At 34.9% G+C, this 14,200-nt stretch overlaps 1 protein-coding gene across 1 annotated transcript; it reads left to right on the forward strand.

The window, feature by feature from the left end:
* The first annotated feature begins 3,334 nt into the window (after positions 1–3,334).
* On the forward strand, positions 3,335–11,017 carry LOC132055921 (RINT1-like protein MAG2). Its single transcript, XM_059447945.1, has 4 exons — positions 3,335–3,744; positions 4,308–4,394; positions 8,808–8,911; positions 8,989–11,017. Exons 1-4 carry the CDS (start codon positions 3,453–3,455, stop codon positions 10,891–10,893), a joined length of 2,388 nt encoding a protein of 795 aa, XP_059303928.1. The 5' UTR covers positions 3,335–3,452; the 3' UTR covers positions 10,894–11,017.
* The last annotated feature ends 3,183 nt before the right edge of the window (positions 11,018–14,200 follow it).

Below are 14,200 nucleotides of genomic sequence, written 5' to 3' on the forward strand. Positions count from 1 at the left end.
GCAATTTTCATTTATTTCTTTTTTAAATCTAATGGCGAAAAATATATTTCAATTCCATAATCCATGATAATGATGTTTTCAATGTCAATTTCAAGGTTCCAAATTCAATTTAAGAAAACAAGTTAGATAGCATTAGTGAACATACAAAATAATAAAAAGTGGGTTTGGGTACCAAAATAATCCATTAACGAATAACGAACAATAAGCTAAATCCCGAATAACGAATAATAAACTAAATCCCGAATAACGAACGATAAACTAAATCCTGAATAACAAACGATAAGCTAAATCCTTAGTTTTGGATTGAACATCATTAACAGAATTTCCGAAAAGGATTAGTTAGTTAACATAATTTTTTGACGAAGGATTAGTTAATTAATATAAAATTTTGTTCGTTATTACTTTAACTACATGAGTTAAGTAAATTATAATCAACAATACAATATCATGGATTATTCAAAATAACTAATTAATTCCTCCATAACTTATCCTAGTTAAGTAAGTTCTAATTAGAGAATTTTTTTTAGTTAATTTCAAGAATAATGAATAATTTAGTATTTACAAAAACGACACCTCCATGGATCTCCGTTAATTATTTGTTAATTATGGCATTGTTAATATTTGTTAATTATGTCATTGTTAATATATTTATTTACGAAATTGTTTTTCCCGTGTTAATTACTTGTTTATCCCATGTTAATCGTTAAATAAATTAGTTCGTTTTTTCACTAATAATATCTTCTCAACGCTCCTGCCGAGGTTTGATCCCTGGTGGATGAGATAAAAAAAAAGTCAAAAGCCAAAGGCTTTACCGCCAAACCAAGTTGGTTAAAAGTAACAATGTAGACACTTTTTATTATTTTGTATGTTCACTAAGCTATCTAACTTGTTTTCTTAAATTGAATTTGGAACCTTGAAATTGACATTGAAAACAACATTATCACCGGATTATGGAATTGAAATATATTTTTCGCCATTAGATTTAAAAAAGAAATAAATGAAAATTGTGCACGAATTTGGAGGAAAATTGAAATTGAATGGGATAGCGGACGTTTTTGAAAAATTTGGGGCGGGCGAAATTTCCTTGCGGTCGGATGCATAGATCTCAAAAAAATACCCAAAATCAAAAAAAAAAAATCGCATCAAATGGACATCCGAGCGCAAAGTTATGGCCATTTAAAATTTCACCAACTTACAAATAAATTAGTGCGCAAAAGGTTTTTTAATGGGTTATTTTGGTACCCAAATCCACTTTTTGGGTTATTTAAGTTAAGGACTCAATTAGTTGGGGGTTGAAGGGTATAACGCAAAAAAAAAAAAAAATTACACATAAATAATTGATCATGAATTGATATTTTGTTAATTGATTATAAAAATAAAGTTATAATCACTAAAAATAAAGTTACGCATTAATATAAAAATAACGTGAAACCCTAAAACATAAATAACTTAAAGCTAATGACAACAAGCCTTCAAACAAAAATGGACTTCGAGCACTTTTCAACCACTAAAATGACAATCCGAAGTTTTGTGTATCCTTGATGTGTTGAGCCTACCTTATTAATCGCACAAAGATAAATAGGGTTCTATATAAAATATTCAAGTTTTGGAGTCTCGAAGCATGATTAATCTATGGCTAAAGTATGTAAAAAAGTGTGAAAGAAAGGAATAAAGAAAGAAAGAAAGAAAGAAAAGAAAGAAAGAAAGAAAGAAATAAAAAAAAAAAGGAAGCCATCCTTTAACGCATGAAAATCATGCATTAAAGGTACTTTTATTGTTCTTTTTTTTTCTTTTTTAAGGATCTTTGTTCATACCCTTTTTTTTTGGGTTATTTTGGTTCCGGACCCGTGTAATTACAGCTTTTGACATGTATGTCTAACAGAGTAATTACTTGGTCAACATGTAATTGGGTGTAATTAAACTCTCCAATTCTCAGAGTGGGCGTGAGAATTGCAGGTAATTACATGGGGTAATAATGAGTTTTTTTTTTTTTTTTTTGGGTTTTATTTTAATTTCTATTATTTTAGATTTATTCTTTATTTCTATTCTTTTTTTCTTTTTTAATTTTTTTATTTAAACTTTTTAAATTCTTTTTTAATATTAATTCTTTTTACATTATTCATCTTTAATTTCTCATTTCGCAACGTTTACTTCACGTGCCTCTGCACAATCTCTCACTTTTGTTTCTTTCTTATCTATTTTTATTTTATTTTATTTCACTTAGCTATGTTATTATTCTAATTTTAAAAAAAAAATTATACCTCCTAATCTTAGAAAGAATGAGTTGTCCACAAACTTGACTTATACGGAGATGTAATTATATTTGGATTTTGTTATTGAACGAGGTTATAGACAAACTTAACTATGTGAAGTGATGTTAGGATTGATAAATTACCTTTTATTAAACATTTGAATAATATTTGAAATTACGCCTGTAAATATTAATTTTTTGTCAAACATATTGTACGTGACGTTGTAAAATGTATGTTTAGTTAGAATTTTTATTAATTGATTTAATTGAAGTATTAATTATTTGAAATATATATCAATTTTTTTACAATATTAGTTGCAGTTTTATAATTATTTAATTTTATATTTTCAATAAATAATATGTATCTCCATACAATTGATAGATTTTTTTTAATCAAATTGAATAATGTTGTGCCATTATATTTATAAATGTTAATGTTTTTGTCAAACATCCAGTCCATGATGTTTTCATAAAATGTGTGGTTTTAATTTTTATAGTTAATAAATTAAAATATTATTAATTTGTAGAATATATACCAATTATGTTTTGCAATATTAGTTACAAATATATAATTGATTAGTATATTTTCAAGAAATAAAATGTATATTAAATACCTAATTTAATATCATTTATAAAGGCACATATTTATCAAAAAATAATTTTTAAATCTTAATAATTTAATTAATCTAATTACACTTGTGCAATCAAACAATAAGCGTATAATTACGTAATGACAAACAAACAAGTCTCATCGTAAATTCGTAATTATACTAGGCTGTAGTACCTAGTAATTAGACCAATTTCCAATTACCAGGTGGGTTTCCAAACAGACCCTTAGTTTTATGGACTAAAATTGTACATTTAGTTTCATCGAAAGGTTAAATGTGATTAGCTGAACAACACAAGTACTAAAACTAGAGTAGCTCGATAATTCAGGGACCAAAATCATTAATTTCCCTTCTGGCAAAGGCCAAAACTCCTTTGAGGGACATTCTCGCCGCTCTACTGTCATCTCCGACGACTAAGCTGCCGGAAACCTCTTCTTCCCCACTTTACTTCAATCATATTTCCAAGTCTCCCGCAAGCTGTTGCAAAAATTAGCAGATTTTTTTTTATGCCTCCTTGATGCTCTTTCACATTTCAATTCAAGTCTCAAAAAAGCCATTAACTTCACTTCATATGTGATCCGAATGCATCAACGATGGACCCGATAACCCGAACTCTACCTCCACCCTCATCTCTATCCACGTCAGTCGTTTCTTTCCTCAACGGTAAACTCAACGCAAAAGAAGACCTTGAACAGGCTCCGGCTCTACTTTCGGAGCTCCGAAGTCAGTGTCATGCTCTCGATCAAAGCCTTTCGGATCTAAATACACAGCTCCGTAGCTATCTCATTAACCACGCTTCACATTCGGATCGAACTGGTGTTCTTCTCCGAGATATAGATGCCAAATTAGGAGATCTTCACTTAGCTTCTTCCTCTTCTTCATCAGGTACAAAAAAACTGCATTTTTTTTTTTCATATACTTGCCTATCTTTTATTCATTGATTTCCTTAGTTAGTATTAGCATTATTCTCGTCATTCGATCTCTACTACTTTCTGTTGTTTGTGAATGCTATGTTATGCTTTCTCTATTACTTCCCTCTGTCCCAAAAAGATTGTCTCAGTTTGACTTGACACAGAGTTTAAGAAATAAATGAAGGCTTTTGAAATGTGTGATCTAAAATAAGTCTTACATATTTGTGTGGTTGTAAATAATCTCATAAAGTTAAATTGTTTTTAAATATAAAAATGTGCCAATCATTTTGGGACAAAATAAAAAGGAAAGTAAGACAATTTTTTTGGGACGGAGGGAGTATTTCGTACTTCCTTGTTAAATGTTACTCGAGCTGAGGGTCCTTTGGAAATAGCCTCTCTATCTCCACGAGGTAGGGGTAAAGTCTGTGTACACTCTACCCTCCCCAAACCCCACCTGTGGGACTACACTGGGTATGTTGTTGTTGTTGATTTCCTAATGTGTGATTACTTGTAAAAATCTGTACTTTGTTTGTGTAGATGGAGGATCAGGGAAGGTACTGGGAGAGGAGCTACCGGCATTGGCTAAGGAGGTTGCTAGGGTTGATACTGTGCGAACATATGCAGGTGAGTTCACATGAGATAATATGTTATCTTGCCTATTGTGTATGTTTTCTTTGGTTGCTCAATCAGAATGAGGGAAAAAGATAGATGAACATATATTCAGAAGATACATTGAATAAGTAAAGTCAGAGAACAATAAGGAAGAAATGTATTGTAAATCTATTGGGGAATGAAGCAATAATCTTTAAGTACATCTGTGTGAGAAGATATATCAGATGTCAGTTTTAGTTCTTTTATCTAGCTATGTTTACATGTTGGCAAATTTTGCCACGTTATTGGATGACTGATTGAAGACCTTGTTGCAATCTTCTATTTTTAAGCTATGAGCAGATCAAGCCAGCTTACGTTACCAACTCTCTAGGCATTATACCATGACAAGACATTGAGACACATTTATGATAGCTGAGTATACAAAAACATAGTTGGCTATCTTAAGGTTATGTGTATTAGTGACCGGATGTCAATTTTTTTTAATCCCAAAGAAAAATACTACGATAGCTTAGATTCGATTTAGGTTACTCATTTAGTTTTGCAAAATATTAGGTGTTAGGGTTACCTATATTCAAAAGGTTATTGTTAGTAGATGCACTGGTTTTGACCTCTTAAAGAACTTGATGATTTGTGCGCATGAATCAATTCAGTTGCTCATTGACATATGAAGATGAAGACTTGGATAAAGTACCAAAGTAAGAACCTGTGGTAAAAATATTGGTATGGTACAGTTGCTAGCAGAAGTAATATTTTTTCGCTGGAGTTCCTTATCAAAAAAATAAATCTTTTTGGTGGATTAAATGCTAAATTTAATGCTCAGGTAGCAGGGAAAATTAGACGCTCCAGGCTACCTCTATTTGATATTCTTTTTCACGTTTAATCAAGTACTAGGATACTGATGAAGAGTAACTAGTTATTTTCCCCCCTTGATTGGCCTTGAATGAGCTGATGACTAGAGCTGATGACTAGGATCATGACTTGTGAGTAAATAGTTCAAACAGACTAATCCTGAGATCTACAATCTCTTGGTCTCCATGTAGACTTAGTGAATAAATAGGAAAAAAATGGAAGAAAAGGAAATAATACTAGTTTAAAAAAAAAGGTTGAAATAGATTGATATAGGCGATACTAAATTGGGGTATATCTTAGAATCATGTTAGTACATCTACTTTAGTCCTATGCTCTTTAGGAGTCTTTTAGTCATGTTAGAGATTTATATGCCAGTAGAAAAGATAGAGAAATATTTAGTACTTTTTATTTTTAATTTTTATTTAGTAAAATACTGGAGTTAGATGAGCTTAAATAAAGCGACATGGTCAGTGATGATTCATATACTCTATCTCAAATTGTTTAGGATCGAGCTTGGTTGTTATTGTTGTAGACTAATAGTGAGATAAATATTGTAAGATAGTCAAAATTTTGTTCCTTAAAATCCTGAAGGACACAAAAGTTGGAAACATCTATTACGAGAATTAGTTACTCCCTTTAAGCTAAAATCTTTTCATTAGAAGTTGGCTCTAGGATCTACACAAACTTCTCACGTTGTCCATTTAAACACTATCGTTCTTGTCTGTGGCTCTTTCCTGTCAAATTTCAGCAGTACAACTTCTCAGCTTTATGACCCTACTTATTGACATGTTATATTACAGTTTGACTCCAATTGCTATAAAAATTGCTTAAGGCACTCCACATTCCTAATATCTTGTTGTCAGGCACTGTCACTTATCGGTGTACCTCTTTGAAGTCCGACGTTGAGAATAGAAACCATTCAGCACCGCATTGAACACAGAAATGTAGGTCTTGGAAATTGAAATTGAGGTTATATTAGCATGGTTCATAGAGAGAGGGAGTGAGAGAGAGACTACTCTTGTGTGGTTTGGTGTAGTGTATTTATCCTAATGTTAACAGAGGAGGTTCATTTTTCTACCTTGATATTATCTGCTCGGTAGTAGTGAGATAAGCTTAATGGCAAAGAGAGTGTCATATACCATTTTAATAACTAGATTGAGTATCAAAGAGACAAATAGGTTTCATTCCGAAGATCATTATTCAAATCGAGCAAAAAGCTACCATTCTGAAGGTCTTCAGTCCTGAAGGCATTGTTTGTTTAGAAATTGTTTGTCATGGAGAGATGAGGCGATTAGAAGGCATTACAATGAAGAAGGAAGGTAGGGAAATGGTTCTGATGAGAAGATTTCATTATAGACAGGGATGTTTGCATCTGATATGTTTGGAAGTCATGTCTTAGAAGTTGAATTCATGGATATTTTTTGCGTTGCAGTAGGACATGCTTGAGCCTAAAGTGAATGTTAAAGTTGGTAGAGTGCCTTTGTCCTTTTTCTTTTTGTTTAAAAATTTTAAGCCACATTCTTTTGTTCTAATAGTATATTTAAAATATTGTTAACCTGAGGGTAAGTTGGTCAATTTAGGTAAAACACTGTGGACCAAGGTTACCGACTTAGTGCTTGAAGTTCATGATAAAAGGAGGTAATCGCTGCTCTAGCTGAATATAGATTATTGTTTGACACAGTTCTCATAGTGGAAAGATGCCTACATTAGAATGAAATGGATCTGCATGGAGAGGAATGAATAGAGCGGATTCATATATGCAATCTCAACTAATTTGATGTTGAGGCATAGTTGATATATATAGTTTACTCTCTCTTTTAACTCCCACCAACTTCTGGTTGGCCTTGTCATTGGGGGGATAAAAAGAGCACCTCTAACATCAATGCAAATACTTGGACATGGCTCTGTTAAACGCTAAACGCTAATAACTTTTTGCACTGGAGAAAATCTATAAAGAAGCTACTTTCTCATGTTTGTTTCAACTTTCAACATTGTCCTCCCCAGAGGAGATATAGCAGTGCTTCTTTGGAATATTCAAGTTTTTTTTCCCTTCTACACTAGGAGAGTTTTCTGCTGACAAAAATAGAGGATTTTGTTTAAAAGGTAACATTTTCTTATCGAGTTTCTGCGAACCTAGTTGCTTATGGAAGTTTTCGCTGGGCTGCATTCGTGGTTCCAAGATGAAAAACGTTACATTCAATACGAAATGGAGGGCATCTTCAACTTTTTACTTTATTATAAATTAGTAAAAGGTAATGAGGGCATCTTCACGTTTAACACATACCTTTTCAGTCAATTATGTTTTGCTCATATCTTAAATTAAACAATATATGGAAAAGCTCGCGCATTTAAACTCTAGTGCCATGGATGTATGATGTCATTGGGGGCTTGACATATGTGTAGTGGCACTTTGAACAACTAACAGTTTCTTGAGGACTCAATAAATATTGTGACCTCCTTGTATAGACGATTGGGTGGAGTTTGTAGAGAATCATAACGTTTTGTAAATTCTCTACTTTTTGGTATATCTCTTGTATACGGCCGTTGTGGCCATGTTTATGAATGAAAATGCATTTGATCAAAAGAGAATAATGTGCCGGACCAACAAGATATTTTCTCATTTTTATTTCACGTTTCAAGGTTGTCCCCCAAAGGAGATATAACACCGCTTCTTTGGAAAATTTGAGTTAGTATTTTCCTTCTACATTTTCTACTGTCAAATATAGAGGATTTTGGTTGAAAGGTAACGGTCTGCAAGTGATGTAATCTCTTCTTCAGTTCTTGCAAATCTTGTTGCTTATGCAAGTTCTTGTTGGGCTGCGTTCGTGGTCCCAAGATGAAAGCTTTACATTCAATATGAGATGAAGCGCATCTTCAACCTGTGTTTTAAAATCATTAAAAGGAATGAGGCCTTCAAGTTTATGACATATCCTTTTGGTCTGTCAAGTTTTGCTCACATCTTAAATTGAACAATATTTAGAAAGCTTGTGCATTTAAAGTCTAGTGCCATTGATGTACAATGTCAGTGAGTTTGACATATATTTAGTGGCACTTTGAACAAGTAACATTTTCTTGAGGAGGCATAAATATTGTGACAAGGTTGCTATATGCTGGATGGGCCATGGATTCCTTGTAAGCTTTTCTTGCTTTTCTAATTTGTTGAGTTTGTTTTCAGTGAACTTGACCAATCTTTTCCTTCATAAAGGTGGGAATCTGAATTATATGGATGTAAATAATTTTACTAAATGTAGCATGATGGAAGAACCTTTAGTATTAGATAACCTAAATGATTAAATGTTTGAATGAACGGGCCAAAATGTGAGATATGGATAGTGAGGATTCTTATACCGATCCCAGCTAGTTTGAGGCGTAGTTATTGTTGATCTGAGGTATACTTTCCTTGTAGAGACATGGTTACTTACAGGTCATGGTGCCAACCCATCCTTGTTGTCTTGTCTCTTATCTGTGTTGCTTATCATAAATATCAGCTGTGCTGTGCCTTACACATGGTGATCTTTTACTCATTTTGGTTTGGAAATATTTCATTCTAGCCACCGTTTTTATTGTAATTTCCAGAGACGGCATTGAAGCTTGATACTTTGGTTGGTGACATCGAAGATGCTGTCTCGTCCACTGTGAAGAGAACTCTGAGGAGAGAACCATCGACAAAAAGTTCAGAAGTTAGTGCCCTTTTGGATCGGAAGTAATATTTTGTAACAATTTTGCGCATATCCTTCTCTAATTTCTTGTTTTTCAGGAGATGCGGGTTGTTGCCATCAGAACACTAAAGTTAACTGAAGACACACTAAGATTAGTGGCAAAAACACATCCTCAGTGGACACGACTTGTGTCAGCAGTTGATCATAGAGTTGATCGATCTCTAGCCATTTTAAGACCTCAGGCTATTGCAGATCACAGATCCCTTCTGACTTCCCTTGGCTGGCCTCCACCTCTGTCCACTTTAAATTCCTTAGGCCCAGAGTCAAAGGGGTCAACTGATGTCCAGAATCCACTTTTCACAATGAAAGGGAACCTTAAACAACAATATTGTGAAAGTTTTCTAGCATTGTGCAGTCTGCAGGAACTGCAGCGGCAAAGAAAATCTCGTCAACTTGAGGGACAGAATAGAGAAATTGCGTTGAACCAGCCACTTTGGGCCATTGAAGAGCTTGTCAATCCTATATCAATTGCATCTCAGCGCCACTTCTCCAAGTGGGTTGATAAACCAGAGTACATATTTGCCCTTGTATACAAGGTGACTCGGGATTATGTTGATTCCATGGACGAGTTACTGCAGCCACTGGTGGATGAGGCGATGCTGTCAGGTTACAGTTGCAGAGAAGAATGGATCTCAGCTATGGTTACTTCTCTATCAACGTACTTGGCAAAAGAAATATTTCCCATGTATGCTAGTCAGCTGGTGGATGAAGATGGCACAAGTGGAATGCACTCGCAGGCTAGGATATCCTGGCTCCATCTTATTGATCAGATGATAGCATTTGATAAGCGAGTCCAAAATCTTGCTTCACACTCGGGTATCTTGTTTTCTTTGCAGGAAGATGGAAAACTAGAGAAACTTTCATCATTTTCTGTATTTATTGACAGGCCTGATTGGCTTGACTTGTGGGCTGATATAGAGCTTACTGATGCATTTGATAAATTGAAACCTGAGATTGAGAATGAAAGAAGTTGGTCGACGCAAATTCGTGGAGTTTCTGTTCTATCAGCCCAAGAAGACAGCAAGTCTCCAGCGATTGCCAGTGCCTTTCATCAGCGTTTTTCGTCTGTTATTGATCGTTGTCGATCACTGCCTAGCATACAGTTGCGTTCAAGATTTTTGAAATTGAGTGGGGCACCAATAATACACAGGTTTTTGGGCTGTTTGCTTTTCAGGTGCCAAGAAGCTGAAGGGTTAACTGCCTTGACAGATAATGATGCTTTGATGAAAGTTGCTAAGTCTGTAAATGCTGCACGTTATTTTGAGTCTCTTTTAAAGGAATGGTGCGAAGATATCTTTTTTCTTGAGTTGGGGCTGGACCAGGTTACTCAGTTGGACACATCTACGGATGGAAATGGTTTTGGTTTAGAGGAATCGTCTGGAAATGGAATTCTTTATGAAGAAATAAGGAGGTTGGAGGAATTTAGAACAGGGTGGGTTGAGAAGCTGTCTACGGTTGTTTTGAGGGGATTCGATGTTTGCTGCAGAGATTATCTAAAGAACAAGAAGCAGTGGCAGGAAAAAGGTGAAGAAGGGTGGATGGTATCCCAGTCTTTTGTTGGGGCATTAGATTATCTGCAAGGAAAGATGTCAGTACTTGAAGAAGGTTTGAACAGAATGGACTTTGTTGGGGTCTGGAGAAGTTTGGCCCCTGGGCTAGACAAGTTAATTTTTAATGGTATTTTGATGACCAATGCTAAGTTTTCTGACGGCGGAGTTGAGAGGCTTAGCAATGATTTGGCAGTTTTATTCGGGGTGTTTGGAGCTTGGTGTTTAAGACCTGAGGGTTTCTTCCCCAAATTGAGTGAAGGTCTGAAGCTATTGAAAATGGGAAAGAAGCAGCTCCAGAATTGTTTGGTAGGAGGTGAAATATGGTTAAAAGAGAACAAGATAAGACATTTGACAGCAGCCGAGACAGAAAAAGTAGCGAAGAATAGGATATAAATCTTGTCCCATGTATAAGTTTTAGTTTTGGAATATTCCGGTAAAGTTTTACCAAATTCAGTATAGAAACATGGAGTATTCGGTTTTGATTCTCATAGTTTTAATTATGCTCACATTTTCTTCAGTGAATACAGAGGATGATGTTTCACACAGCAAATTGCAAGGGAATAAAACTGTATATTGCAATAGGCTTAGTATCATCCTGATTTATCTTTCTTTGGAAAATATGATTCTTTTTCGTCTCATTTAGAAGTGACTCTGAAAGGCCGTTTTTACATCAGAATAAAGATTGGAATTTAAGATAAATCAGTAACTATTTTGCGTTCTGTTGGTGTGTTGAATTTGCAGGATAGCAAGAAATAAACTGGTTTTGGTCGACTGCAAGCCTTTGTTTTACTCTAGTCCTACTTATTTCTCATGTGTAGAACTCAAATCTATCAGTTGATGATAAAAGTACTTCTAAGCAAATTGTTGAGAGGTTAACAAATAATGCTCAGAGCGCTCTTTTGGCCTGTTTATGTTGCTGTTGGATTTGATAACAACTGCTTCATGAAAAAGACATATTTTGACTTAGAATAATATCCTTTTCTCTGTGTGGTTTAAACAAAACGAAGTCAGATGACTTTTCTCAAAGCACAGCACAGCCATCTTAAGCCCACCCCACACCCCTCACCCCCCTGATATTTGGCGATTCCTTTTTAGTTTCAGTCTATTATTAACTCTTTCTTTTTAAAGAAAGACTTTTTCTGTTATTTAACTATTTTTAGACCAAAATAAACAGAAGCCAACCTCAAATACAAATATATTCGTTATTTTAAAGTTTTCTTTTGTAAACGGCTAAAAAGTTCACAATATGCAAGTATTGGCTGCAGCAGAGATGAAGCACTTGCTCAAAACCAAGGTTACAATAGGTTCTTTGGTATGAACACAATGGGGCAGCCCTGAAGAACTAATGACTGCGCTCCTTGAATTAAGCTGTTTGTTAATTTTAAAAATTTAAACCATTATTAGAGAAAAGAAGAAGCTGAGTGAATATCCTCACAGATTCTTTGGCTGAATTAAACTGTTTGTTAATTTGAAAAATTTAAACCATCATTATATTTTTTACTTGTCATAGAAAATGATTATAATTATTTTCCAGACTTAGCATATGCTTACGAAAAATAATATTTCATCCGTATCAATTTAACTGTCTTGCTTTCTTTTATACAAAACTAGTAAATTCACCCGCGCTTCGAGCGGTTATAAATGACACAATTAAATTAATTTCTTTTATTAATTAATTGATATAATAAGGACATAGAAATGCAATAAAAATGACTCAAGAGGAAAGAGTGAAAGAAAAATACTCTAATCTCAAGATTTCCATTTACAAACGGCAACAAACCAAGAAAAACCACAGAAAGCAAATCATGGAGATCACATCCCTTACTGGCCAGAAATTGCATGACTCTGAGGAGATCAAACAAGAGTTTGTGAATTTTTACATGATTTGCTCATTCCCTCCCTGCTGTCAATAAAATCATCATTAAAAAGGGCCCTCCATTGACTCATCAGCAGAGACTGAGATTATGTGCGGAGGTGAATATTGAGGAGATTTATAATGCTCTACAGGCCATTGGTGATGAGAAAGCCCCAGGTATTGATGGTTATAATGCTCTCTTTTTCAAGCAATCCTGGAATATTATTAAAGATGATATTGAAGCTGCTGTACTAGAATTTTTCTCTACTGGCCAATTACATGCTCCAGTAAATTGCACTATTGTTTCTTTAGTTCCTAAAATCATTAGGCCCTCTACTGTTAAAGAATTCAGACCCATAGCCTGTTGTTCAGTTTTGTATAAAATCATCTCTAAAATCATCTCTAATAGAATGCATGAGGTGATTGACTCTATCATCTGTGAGGCTCAAGCAGGGTTCATACCTGGTAGGAGGATCTCAGATAATATTATCCTGGCGCATGAACTAGTTAAAGCTTATAGCAGGAAGAATCTATCAGCCAGGTGTATGATTAAAATTGACTTGCAAAAGGCTTATGACTCTGCGGAATGGGTTTATTTAGAGCAAGTGATGTTAGAATTGGGGTTTCCTCAGGTTTTCCAAAATTGGGTGATGACCTGTGTCAAGACAGTCCAGTATTCTATTATTGTGAATGAGGAGTATGCCTCACCTTTTCAAGCTGCTAAGGGTCTTAGGCAGGGTGACCCAATGTCTCCATTTCTGTTTGCTATTGCTATGGAGTACCTTAGCACGAGCTTGAATGAATTAAAGGCCAACAAGGACTTTAAATTTCACCCTCAGTGTGCCAAACTAGGAGTGACCCACCTATGCTTTGCAGATGACCTATTGCTATTCTCTAAAGGGGATTTAAACTCTATTAAAGCTTTGCAACAATGCTTCCAATCTTTCTCTGATGCTTCTGGTCTACAAGCAAACTTGGGGAAAAGCTCTATTTACTTTGGGGGTGTTACACCTGAGACTAGAACACTCATTGTCCAGCAATCAGGATACAATATTGGAGATTTACCATTCAAATATTTGGGGATTCCACTGTCTACTAAAAAGTTGTCTATCCTGCAATGGTATCCCCTTATTGAGAAGATTATTGCAAAAATCTCCACATGGACTGCTCGAAAATTATCCTATGCTGGGAGAGTTCAGTTAGTGCAATCTGTATTATTTGGTGTACAAGCATATTGGGCCTACTTATTCCTCATTCCTTCTAAAATACTCAAGCTGATTGATGGTCATTGTAGAAGTTATATTTGGTCGGGGGAAGGGGTTATTACAAAAAAAAGCCCCCGTTCGTGGGAAAGGATGTCTTTTGATATCCGTAGGTGGGTTAAATTTAATTCATCTACAGAAATGGAACCAAGCAGCAGTGGCAAAATTATGTTGGGACCTTACGCACAAGGAAGACAAGCTATGGATCAAATGGATCATACTTACTATATTAAGGACCAGCAGTTGGGGGATTGTGTAATCCCTCAACAAGCTAGCTGATGACAAGGAAGATTTTGGCCTCTAGGAATATTATGTTGCAGTCCTACCCATCATCCTCTCAACATCAAAGCATGATCAGAACTTTTTACTTGCAGCTCATAGGTGATTTACCAAGAGTACAATGGAAATGCCTGAAGTTTGGTAATAAAGCTAGCCCTAAAGCAAGCTTTATTATGTGGTTGTGTCTCCAACAAAGGTTATTAACTGCTGATAGGCTGCTCAAGTGGGATATAGAGGTTTCTCCAACATGTGTTATGTGTCAACAAGATCCGGAGTCTCATGAGCACTTATTTGTTACCTGCCC

The sequence above is a fragment of the Lycium ferocissimum genome, chromosome 5 (genome assembly GCF_029784015.1).
Source record: "Lycium ferocissimum isolate CSIRO_LF1 chromosome 5, AGI_CSIRO_Lferr_CH_V1, whole genome shotgun sequence".
NCBI lineage: Eukaryota > Viridiplantae > Streptophyta > Magnoliopsida > Solanales > Solanaceae > Lycium > Lycium ferocissimum.

Coding starts and splice junctions, on each gene's coding strand:
- LOC132055921 (XM_059447945.1), top strand. CDS start 3,453: ATGGACCCGATAACCCGAACTCTACCTCCACCCTCATCTCTATCCACG. Junction 3,745..4,307: donor TTCTTCCTCTTCTTCATCAG/GTACAAAAAAAC, acceptor TTGTTTGTGTAG/ATGGAGGATCAGGGAAGGTA. Junction 8,912..8,988: donor CATCGACAAAAAGTTCAGAA/GTTAGTGCCCTT, acceptor CTTGTTTTTCAG/GAGATGCGGGTTGTTGCCAT.